This window comes from Schistocerca cancellata, chromosome 6, assembly GCF_023864275.1.
Source record: "Schistocerca cancellata isolate TAMUIC-IGC-003103 chromosome 6, iqSchCanc2.1, whole genome shotgun sequence".
In the NCBI taxonomy this organism is placed as follows: domain Eukaryota; kingdom Metazoa; phylum Arthropoda; class Insecta; order Orthoptera; family Acrididae; genus Schistocerca; species Schistocerca cancellata.
In genome coordinates this window covers 13,114,296-13,126,364 of record NC_064631.1, presented here as the reverse complement: position 1 = coordinate 13,126,364, position 12,069 = coordinate 13,114,296, and the positions used below count along the sequence as shown (strand labels likewise).

The 12,069-nt window shown below is 47.2% G+C and overlaps 1 protein-coding gene across 1 annotated transcript in view; it reads left to right on the top strand.

Moving 5' to 3' along the window:
• Window positions 1-11,824, top strand: part of LOC126191123 (uncharacterized) — a 96,340-nt gene extending 84,516 nt beyond the window's left edge. The window contains exons 6-7 of the mRNA XM_049931870.1: window positions 9,543-9,753; window positions 11,475-11,824. Of these exons, the coding sequence (XP_049787827.1) occupies window positions 9,543-9,753; window positions 11,475-11,824 (561 nt within the window). The remainder of the gene's footprint in view (window positions 1-9,542; window positions 9,754-11,474) is intronic.
• The last annotated feature ends 245 nt before the right edge of the window (window positions 11,825-12,069 follow it).

The following is a 12,069-nucleotide window of genomic DNA, read 5'->3' as shown; positions in this document are numbered from 1 at the left end:
TCCGTCCACTTTTATTGAGAATTTCAAAAAATTACCGTGTACAGAAATAATAGTCCGAGGTGCCTGCAGGCAAGTAACAGCGTTTTCAGGGTTGTCAACGAGATGCCTACCTGTAGGTGCCTGGGAATATTTTAGATGTTATATCCCGGGTTCGATTCCCGGCGGGGTCAGGGATTTTCTCTGCCTCGTGATGACTGGGTGTTGTGTGATGTCCTTAGGTTAGTTAGGTGTAAGTAGTTCTAAGTTCTAGGGGATTGATGACATCAGATGTTTAAGTCCCATAGTGCTCAGAGCCATTTGAACCATTTGAACCATTGAGTATCTTCTGTATAGTTCCCTTCGTTTCTTGTTACTAAACGTAACTAAACTAAACGTGCATGCACGCCGATGAAACAAATTGCACTCACAGAAAAAAATAGCAGCACAAAAACTAATGAACGTAGATTAATGGAATTCCAGGAATACATTTATCTAGGTAACGTATGTAAGTCATTAACATTGCATGATTGCAAGTTAATGCAAAGGCAAGATAAGCTAAGGAAAATGTGAAATGTTGGAACATTAATAATTGGTGTTGGCGTCAAAATATTGAATGAAAACATGCAAATCTGCGTGCACTTTGTTGTTCAGGTGCCGGATATCAGTTTGTGGGATGGCGTTCCATGGCCGTTGCACTTGGTCGGTCAATGTAGTAACAACTAATGCTATTTGTGGGCGACGCAGGCGCTTTCGTCCGATGATGCAACATATGTGTTCGAATGGAGAACATCTGGTGAGGGCAAAAGGAACATGTCGACACTTTGTAGAGCATGTTGGGTTACAACAGCGGTACGCGGTCTGGCGTTATCCTGTTGGAAAGCACCACCAGGAATGCTGTTCATGATTCGCAGCACAACAGGTCGAATCGGCAGATTCACGTACCAATTTCCAGTCAGGGTGTGTATTATAAACGCGAGAGAGCCCCTGCTGTCAAACGAAATCGCACCTCAGAGCGTAACTCCAGGTGTGCGTCCGGTGTGTCCAGCACGCCGCTCATGGGTTGGTACGGGCCCTCAAGTGGCTTCCTTGTAATCAAGACACGGCCATCTCTGACACCGACGCAGAACCAGATTTCATCAGAAAACACAGCAGAACTCCTCCCTGCCTTCCAGTGACCTCTCATTTGACACAACTGAAGTTGTAAATGGCGGTGATTTGGGGTCAGTAGGATGCACACAACAGGGAGTCTGGCTCGGAGCTGTCCTTGAACTAATCGATTTGTAACAACAGTTCGTTGTGTCACTGTGATGCTAGCTGCTCCTCAGATTGCTGCTACAGATGGAGTACGATACGCCAGAGTCAACGCTGAACATGATGGTTTTCGCTCTCGGTAGTGCCACGTTGCCGTGCAGAGTCCTGTCTTCTTGCCCCATCCATTCCCATGACCACCGCTGCCAGCAGTCATGTACAGTAGCTACTTCCTGCGTAATCTTTCTGCAAATTCGCAGAAGGGATCCAGCTTCTCGCAGCCCTATTACACGACCTCGTTCACACTCAATGAAGCATTCTTCAGTAACATCAGCTCACCACACCCAATCTCAAAGCTAGCATTAGATCACGACCGCTACAGAGTGTACTTAAAGTAAATCTGATTTGCGAGTGGCGCGAAATTTTAATAGGCGTTATCTTTCAGATGTAGAAACACGCTTAACAACTTCTTTATGTTGCACAATTACTTCTTGGTGTTGCGGTTCTTTTCCCATCAGTGTATTATCGTGACTTACTTAATAATGGTGCGATTCACTTCTGGAACGCAGCACAGCAGCCATTCGGCGAATCGTGACTTGCGCAAGTCCTCCATAAGTCGCCAGAGCTATATCGCCTCTGCCCAATACTGTTCCATCGGTTTCGGATCAGACAAATTTTGTAGCAATGACATGAACGTGAATTCACTATCATCATCCTGAAATTGCTGTGGCATAATTCTGACCTTGTCGCTCAGTTATTTTGCTGGAAGATGCTATCGCTGTTGGGGAAGACATCTCGCATTAAGGGATGCAACAGGTCCCTGTGCTGATGTAGCCTACAGCCGTTTGGTCACTCCGAATACCAGCCCAAGTCGTATGGAGGTCAAGATGAATGTCCCTCCCCCCCCCCCCTCACACACGATACTGCTGCCGCTATCAACTTATGTCTGCGGCGCAGTGCAGCCAGCCATCCGCCTGGATGACGGTGTATCTGGACACGACCAGCGACCTGGTGTGCAAGGATTGTAATTCAGACTTCAGTCGACGAGAAGACACATTTCACTGATCCGAGGTCCAATATCGAAGATCTCGTACCTATTTCACTCACAATTGCCGATGTCACTGCGACAACGTGAGAATACATGGGGTTTGCCTTCCGTGGAGCGCCATGTTCAACAACGTGCGTTGAATGGTATGCTCCAAAAAAACCAGCCTGTACCAGCATTGAACTATACCACAGACCGTCGCCTGTCCTGCTTCAGAGAGCACGCAAACCTCTGTCCTTCATGATCTCGGTGTTCCACAATTTTTTGTCTGCTCAACAGTCGACGAACTTCGCCGTTTCCAAGATGGCCGTTCCGAGGCACCTGGCGAAACGAATCTGTCCACTGTCACAGTCGCTCTCTTAAGTCAATGCGTTTTCCCATTTTCGACTTGTGCAGTCAACTAGAACCATCCTCCGTTCACCTCTTCACTCATCAGTGTACCGTATATTCCCACGACGGGGTGAGCCACGGTCCTTCGACAAATCCGACACACCTGTGGTACTGTCCACGAACACCATATGAGCGATCCTCTGGCTGCCATGACGGGAAGCAAAACTGCAGCCATCCCTGGAGGCATCGTTCTTGGATGACCTAAACAGTTAAGTCGACCTTTCGCGTGAACAGATGATCTGTATTCGAATACCGATCTGCGCAGGTTATCATGTAACCCTGTATATCCCTTCAAGCTTGCTACTTGACTAATACTTGCTCAAGCTCGGTGTCCGGTTGGTCCATGTCCTATCCTCAAAAGCACTGACAACGTTAAAAATGCACATCTTGTGCTGCAATTAAAGGTTAGCTGAACCGGTTCTGGTTTTTTAAACGATTTGCCTTCGCAGTACGTCGCGACTTTACAACTTGCAGCGTTCCCATACCACACCCTTTGTCGTAAATCGTGTTGCAAACGTTGCACCGTACACCAATTTAACAGATTGTTTGTAAAAGAAGAATGGCGCGTCCCACAGTGTGCATCCCTGACGTTTGAGTGCGAAAGTCGGGACTTCTGTCATGTGTAAGATGACTTTTCGACGTACGCAGAAAAACAAATGACGTGGAAATAATACTGAATAGAACAATGGATTCACGGTGTTCTTATTTCAATTTCCAGGAGTGTATTTCTTGCCCTTGAGGTTAGACCTCGATCGCTTAGAGTCTGCTGGTGGAGGCCCACCAGCGAGAGATGATGTACCACGCTTCATTGCGGGTCCACCCACTCCGACCAGGGGCTCTCACCATGGGCGCCACCGAGCCACAGCAAAGACCACCTGGCAGGATGGCCTTTGCCGGGAGTCCCGATGCCCCAGAGGGATAGGCATCTACTCCTCGGCATATGTGGGGAGGCAGCAGCTCAGGCATCAGCAGTGCGATCCCTGTGTAGTCAGGGGGCTACCACCAAGAGGGTACATGATGACCCCACCACAACGGACTGGCTACCGTGCCTTGTTGTCGGTGTCGAATATCTATTAATAAAGGGAGTACAGATGGAAGAACACAATGGAGGGAATGTAGGCTACCCGGATCACACTGCAGCCGATGTGGCCGGAAGCTCAGTGTAAGTCCAACTCCATGACAATAACGAATATGCCAGATCGTAGGGCAAGAAGGATATAGAATGCACCACGTAAGGCTTCCTTCCCCAAATAGTACGCACTAACGGAAAAATTTTGAAAGGTAGTGGTCAAACCCCTTAGGGGACCATCACATTAAAGGCCGAAACAGTTGAGACTCCTTTTAGTCGCCTCTAACGACAGACAGGAATACCGCGGGCCTGTTCTTACCCCAGAACCCGCAGGGGGCAGATAAACTGCTGCTTATAGACTGACGCATGTCGACTATCACACTCATTGTGGCTTTCTGGGATCCACATCTGTGCTGATCGTGCTTGTCTTCCAGTGTGACCGACCCACATTTCATCAGCTCATGGCCTCAGATATTTCTTATGTCTTTTATTCCGACTATGTATGGCGATTGCGTCCATTCACGTTCTTTAAATTCATAATTATGTGTTCCACTGAAATTTGTTCAGTGAACCTTTTCTTACATATTTCTGGTGATTTTTCGCGTGGACCAAAACTCTAATTTAAAGGTAATGCTGAAAAGACTTGAAAAGCTTAACATCCGTCTAACGAAAGCCAAGATTTAGGGAGCTGTGATTATTTTTATATAGCTAGAAATTTAAGTAAAGTATATAAAACTGCCCACCCTCCATCGCCCAAAGGAAGCACGTCACTCTGAAAATCCCCTAAAAGTGAAAGCGAAAGTGTGTTGTACTACTGTGTGTAAAAGTTGTACTCACTTCATACTTGGCTCGTATATGTTCGATGTGGACTGAACCTTAGCGCAAACCGAACAGGAAGAATTTTTTTCCGAACATTATCTCTGGCTTCAGCACAGGACATTTAAGTGCTCATTGGAATGATACCAAATACAGGGAGAGCAGTAAAAGAGGAAAAATATCCGAGGATAGTGTCACAAATTTAAGTTACGAACAGAAAATTGTTTTTCACATATTCACATGTCAGTTAACGGTGACGCAACTTAATTTTATACAACGGAGAAATGTGAAGGGAACTTTCCATGCCAGCCGGAGTGGCCGAGCGGTTCTAGGCACTACAGTCTGGAACAGCGCGACCGCTACGGTCGCAGGTTCGAATCCTGCCCCGGGCATGGATGTGTGTGATGTCCTTAGGTTAGTTAGGTTTAAGTAGTTCGAAGTTCTAGCGGACTGATTACCACAGAATTTAAGTCCCATAGTGCTCAGAGCCATTTGAAACATTTTTTTTTAGCTTCCATTGACACTGTTCTCTATGGGGAAAGAGCACGCAGATGGTACAACGGTGTCCGCGATATAAACAGCATCTTCCTGTGAGTCGTCAGACAGTTTCCGTGTATAGCTGCAACTTCGTTTGATAGTGTCATATATTGTCCCAGACAGCGGCCTAGTCCATAATTTAGCTGCTGTGGATGGACGTCAGCTTCAGTCTCGGTATGTGTCTGGAGGGCGCTGGAGGGCTATCGGCTTTTTCATGGTGATGAGAGGCTTTCCGTGGGAACAAGAAGTTGCCAATGAAAGTACATGAATTCAGCTACTGAGGTTGATTTCCTGAAAAGGGTAAGTGTTAATACAGTTCGTATGGTAGTTTTGGAAGTTGCCAAATCGCAACTTGCTGAGGGCGTATGTACAAATCGTAAAGTCTACGGGGAGGGAAAGATGTTTTAGAAGTGGAGTCTATGATGCCAGGAGTGAGAGAAACACAGTGATGAAAAAGGTTGTTCTGCTGGTATGGAGAACTGAGAAGTTGGTTTATTATAGAGGATGGCAAGTGAGATGTCTCAAGACGCCTCTATAGGGAAGGAAAAGCAAAGTCTGGAAAGAGAGGGACTGAACATCATTCGTTAATGCTCATTAGAATAAGAATTTATTAATATTAAAAAATTCCAAGTAAATCAGCAACGTCAAAATGATGGCCGCAAAAACTAAAGCGTACAGTTATAAATGTCTAAATTAAGAACACCACAAGGTGAAGATACAGGTTTGATGACATTCACCAAATATTCTCTACATCAATGAGCATTTGAGAGTGAAATGGTATTATCGTAACAGTGCAATCTCTAAATAAAATCAAACAACTTTTAAAAGTTATAACACTACCTGAAATAAAGTGCACAAACTCAAAGCAACACAAAACCGAATCTTAACTGTGCGCATCCCGTAACACTTAAATCTGGTTAAATTATGTTTTAAGAAAAGACTTATAAATCAACCGGAATAAAAAAATTTGAATGTGAAACTTTTACTTAGCAACAACGGTAATAAGAAATTTGAAGGTGAAATGTTTACAAAATGTTCACAGTAAACTATTGAAAACGGTTCGCACTGGGCAGTAGAACCGATGATACTCGACAAGAGTGCGCCCCAGTAGCTCAAATTAGCTGGTGCTAGAACATAGAGAAGACTGTTATTACAGACACTATAAAAGTAAAATGTCGGCCGGTGTGGCCGCGCGGTTCTAGGTGCTACAGCCTGCAACCGCGCGACCGCTACGATAGCAAGTTCGAATCCTGTCTCGGGCATGGATGTGTGTGATGTCCTTATGTTAGACAGGTTTAAGTAGTTCTAAGTTCTAGGGGACTGATGACCTCAGATGTTAAGTCCCATAGTGCTCAGAGCCATTTTTGAACTATAAAAGTAACATTGTGCAATATATATAGCTTGGCAATTAATAGCTGAATCTCACACTCTGTTGATTAGATTTGTGGATTACACCTGTAGCTAGAATGCCACTCTGTTTTACAATATAAGATAGAACAAGTGAAAAGAAATTCCTGGTACCAGATATTATAACAGAATGCTACAATAAGTTAGTATAATTTTTCTTCATTTACAAGAAACAGAGTTTTTTTGGGTGCAAGGCCTGCGCTGGCGGTCTTAAATAGACAGTTCCATTAACACTAAGAGAGCCCAGGCCAGGGCAACTCCATATGGCTGGACGTAAGAACACAGTTGGAGCGTTAACAAGTCACACCAGACTTTACGCTTTTCACAACGGCGAATTCACTTAATGTTATAATATGTTCATTTGTTTTAACAAAGCACCAACGCAATAGAAAGCAAGCAATAAATAATAGGTGTGTAATCACAAGGAAGTTTTGCCACAGGAGGCAGAACCTCTTCAAAGAAATCAAATGATTTAAACAACAATATGACAGTTAGCGGTTATCAGCTTCTCTCGGAGATCAGTCCCGTTAATATTACCCAAATTAGTGCAGCTTGCAAGACGCCCGGACTGATTGCAGCTACAACAGCACTGCGGCATCGCTGAATCTAAGCGACAACCTGATGCTGCTCACCAGGTATTGATGGAGAGATGTGTGGTGGCACACGGAGCAGAACTCTTGCACAGACGACGGTCTGTAGCACCAGTCCTTAGACCACCGTGGAAAAGGCTCCTATTTCCGCAGTACCAGTAAATACAGCAGAATGCGGCCCACACCACCGCTGTCGGAAGGGTAGCTAACAACCCCGGAGCTGCCGGTGCTCTGAACACCCCACAGTTTTTCCATCTAAGAACCACATGCTTCCACGTCTGACTGTCTGAGAGAATGTGAGCTCACCAGAGACCTCTTAGAAGCTGCCCGGGGACGCCCTCTAGGCAAAGATAGGCGCACACAACAGCCCGGCACAACAGAACGATTCACAGCACGTATCAGCCTCTCCCCCATAAACACAATCCCTGGGGAACGGTTTACAAAATTCACAATACCAAAACTAATCATTGTCGCTGCCTTCACTTTGTTGAGGTGTACCCTCTGGCAAAGACCTCGATTGGCATCTCTCAGAGATGCCATGGACGTGTAAAACGAGGCACCAGCTTGCCTGTGGCCATGCTTCCAACGTCTCGGTCCCCAACGTTTGTGATGAAAACTATATCTCCCACATTGATATTTCCAGGCAACCGACGATGGCTGTACCACGCCGCTTGCCTTTTATGGGCTCTTTCTATGGAATTCCTAGCTCTATGCTAGTTATCCTTGCTAGAGACTGGAGATTGCTCTTCCAGGAACAATTCTGAAAGTATCCACAGGTTGGATAAAGAGGAGTTCAAAGAATAAGTGAACATGGGCGACGTTGGGGTTTTTTGAAGAGTTTCTTGTTTTGCTGTATTGAACGCCAAATTAAGCCATGGCAAGGCATTGTTACACCTAGTTTGGACTTCAGCGTGGTATGTATTCAGCATCTTTCTGTAGAGAATGACTGGGAACAGTAGGGTAAGGTTTTGTCGTAGCATGGTTAATACCTTGTTGAAAAGAATTCGAATTCCCTAGAAGTATATGATGGAGTATTATCGCTCACCAGAACCTTGGAAGGAGTAAGCAGTGAAAATATGTTTTACAGGTGCTTAATAAGGACGCCATGACTCCTCTACTTGGCAGAAACCACACAAATCGGGACAAGGCATCTACCACCACAAATATGTATCTGTCACCTGCTTGCGTTCGGGGCAATGATCGTATATAATCAATAAATAAACGCTCACTTAGCTGCTCTGCTGTGGTAGACCAGAGCAGCACCCTTTGTCTGTCAGAAGTAGGTTTAGCAGTCGTACAATCCGGGCACTAACCCACCATTTTCTGCAAGTCCTTATAGAGAGACCGCCACGTTAATGGTTTCTTGATCTTATGTATTATTTTATGAATACGTAAGAGATCCCCTGAAACCGACTGACGATAGTACCGGGACATAGATGGGATCAGCGCCCTTGCAGACTAATTTTTGACTGCCCGTTCTGTTTAGTTCACAAACAACGGATGCCCCTCCTTAGTTGATACCCTGGTACATCACAAGCAGGTTTTAGAGGACCTGTAATAAGCCAGAGCTCGGGATCGTGTTCCTGCTGTTCCTGTAGGTCAGCGAACAGGCGCGGTACCTCCGCAGGCAAGAAATGACAGTTGATCCATTCCTGTATTCCTTAATTTAGTCGTACCTTACATCTAGGTCCGTTTATCAACCTCCCTGTTTGCATCTGTTTCAGCATCACAGTGTGTTTCTGTGTCATTGCAAGTGTCCTGTTGTCCTGATTGTGTGTTTGCCCTTATTTGTGTATGCGTTTCTTCTTGCTTGTATTACCAGGGTAACACGTTCTCGGTTGTGTCATTCTATATGCTCCAACCGCCCGGCTGTCGTAAAATTTGCCCTACGTTGTCATATTCCGTTTGTGGTCGTATGTGTGTGCGTGTGTGTGTGTGTGTGTGTGTGTGTGTGTGTGTGTGTGTATGTGTTTGTGTGTGTGTGTGCATCTCTCTCTGTCTGTCTCTCTCTGTCTCTCTGTCTCTCTGTCTCTCTCTGTCACAGTGTAGAGTCATATGTTCAGGAGTTCCTAGTTCTCCACAAGTGCCCATGGGTGTTCTGCTGATAGCAAAGTAACGGAGTTGTTCTGGATATGGACCACGGTCCCTGAGGAAATGGACAGTGCCACGTGCGGTATCTGTGTGTTTTGGTCATATTCGTTTCTCGATGTTTGGGTAAAAGTTGTAGACTGGACGCTCCTTTTCTGTCGAATACCACTGTATCTTGCAGGTATCATTTATACCAGCGCTTCAGTGTGCCCCTGTCTGTGATGTTTCCTCGTACACGAAGGACCCTGAATTACGTAGAGAGCCGCAGGTGCCCCGAGACTGCGACAAGTGGCGGGCAGCCAGAGTGGGAGCGCTCTGCGATGCGGGCCACGCAGCTAGCTAGCCCGTGACGGGCGGCGGTGTTTGCCCGCAGAGCCCGACGCCGCCGCAGTACGTGTTCTGGCTGCACAACGAGCGCGTCGTCAACTACGACGGGTCGCGCGCCGTCGCCGTCAGCACGGAGCCGGGCCCGCGCACGCACTCGCGCCTCCTCATCCCGCGCGCCACGCGCCGCGACTCGGGCAACTACACGTGCAGCGCGCCCGACACGCAGCCCGACACCATCAACGTGTACGTCTCGCAGGGTGAGTGCCTGCCGCCTGCACTCCACCGTCCACGACGCACCCTGCCTGCCCAGCAGACCACTCCCCGATCCGTTCTATACGGCTTCTCGTCACTGTGCACGGTGGCACATAACTCACTCCCTATTGTTAAACAGACAAAATTTCTGTATTTTGAACCAGTTTTCTTAAAAATACTTTTGATAGAAACAGGACTCCTTGAAGCTGGGTTTACCCTCATTTTAAACCTCCGCATAAGCTCTAGTCTTCTGTACTCGATTCTTTTATTTTTATTTATTTATTTATTTTTTTCAAATTAACTGATACGTGCGATACTGCTGCCTGCAAAATGATAGCTGCCTGGGTAGCACATCGGATATTTATACAAATGACACAATTCCAGGGACATTACTGGTCTCATACACACACGATTTTTGCATATTGCCTGAATCGGAAAATGAAAATTTGTACCGAGGCCGGGAATGGAAAATCAAATGGCTTTGAGCACTATGCGACTTAACATTTATGCTCATCACTCCCCTAGAACTTAGAACTACTTACACCTAACTAACCTAAGGACATCACACAACACCCAGTCAACACGAGGCAGAGAAAATCCCTGACCTCGCCGGGAATCGAACCCGGGAACACGGGGTTGGAAAGCGAGAACGCTACCGCACGACCACGAGCTGCGGACGCCGGTAATGGAGCCTGGGTCTTCTGTTTACTAGGCAGGGGCGCTAGCCACTAAGCCACCTCGGCACAGCAGTTCGCGCAACTGCGCTGATTTACCTGGTATGGCTCCCTCCCCCATCCAAATTTTCACTGCCGCCTCAGTTTACTTCAAATTCCCCCTTACACACGAACAGAATTGCCGAGGCTCCACGTGTTCTGGAATAGCACCTCAGAACATGGAGAGCCTCGACAATCCATTTCGTGTGTAAGGGGAATTTAAGGTGGAGTGGGGCAGCAGTGAGAACCCGGACTGAGAAACGAGGTGCGCCAGGTGCATCAGTGCAGTCTGCCTTCGGCAGTGACACAGTGCGGTCCGCGTTGCCCGCCGGCCGCGCTGTGGTGCGCACGCCGGTTTGTTTACGCCGGGGCAGCTTCGCGTGTGCGGTGTTGTGAGTCTAGAACGAGATGGCACACTCGTACAGAAAACGACTTTGATGTTCAGTTCTGCGAACGACTATACACGACCAAAGGCACACGAGATTGAACGTTTTTTAAGAGAAGAGGTAAAAATCGATCCACAGGAAATCGTGGGAATCCATTTATCAATCGTTTCAAGCGTCGTATATGTCAGGCTTATTGACGAGGCTACTTGCGAAAGACTTCTACAACGATCACCGAACGGGTATCGTTTCTGTTATGCCGACGGGAATATTGGTGCGGTTACGGTCGATCACGCGGGAATGGGGATACGCACTATACGGTTCTTCGAGCTTCCGTTTGAGGTCCCGTCAGAAGTTGTGAACGACGCCTTTCGGCCATACGATACAGTTCTATCCCATGTGGCCGAAAAATGGACGAGTTTTACCACATACGCCGTCCTAAATGGGATGAGACAAATACGGATAGAATTGCGAAAGCACGTCCTCTCTTATTTGTACATAGGAGGTTGTCGAGCGATTATAATCTGTGATGGACAACCTCGCACTTGCTAGGGATGCAAGAAAGAAGGTCACGTCCTCTCGGAATGCCTCCAGCGACGTTTAGTACAAACCCCACGGGATGATGTTCAGGCGCCACAACAGATGACTGTATTACCGTTGACCTTTGTGAAAGCCCTGAGAGGAGACGTGAGGAAGATTTCCGATGGGCACCAGCAGCTGCACCCTATATAGAACATGGACACCAACGGACTGGAGCTCCGACCACCGGTTCCACCACAGCAGACACAGGACACCACACAAGAGATGCAGCTGACGGCCGCTCCAGGCTAGACCGTGGTGGCTGCCAGTGCTTCCACCGAGAGCGTGATAGGCCAGGCCCAACACGGAGGATACGCAATCCAAACAGCCGAAGCGGAAGCAAAGCAACGGAAACAGCGTCCACTGAAGAGAAGGAAGAAGCGTCGACTGACTTCTGCTGACGACAGCCGTAGTCCCGAGGGGACAGTGGACGACAACGACAGTATCGACCTGAGACCAGTGGATTCAACAGATACCGAGATGACGATACAGGAATTGCACAGCGACGATAACTTGAATTCTCCTTCTGGTGACGGAAGGCGGAAGTGGCGATGACAATTGTCCAACATCAGAGCAGTGACAACGTGGCCTACCATCCTTCGGCCAGTTCCGGAAATATGTTAGGGGACTGGGCGCAAGAAATGGA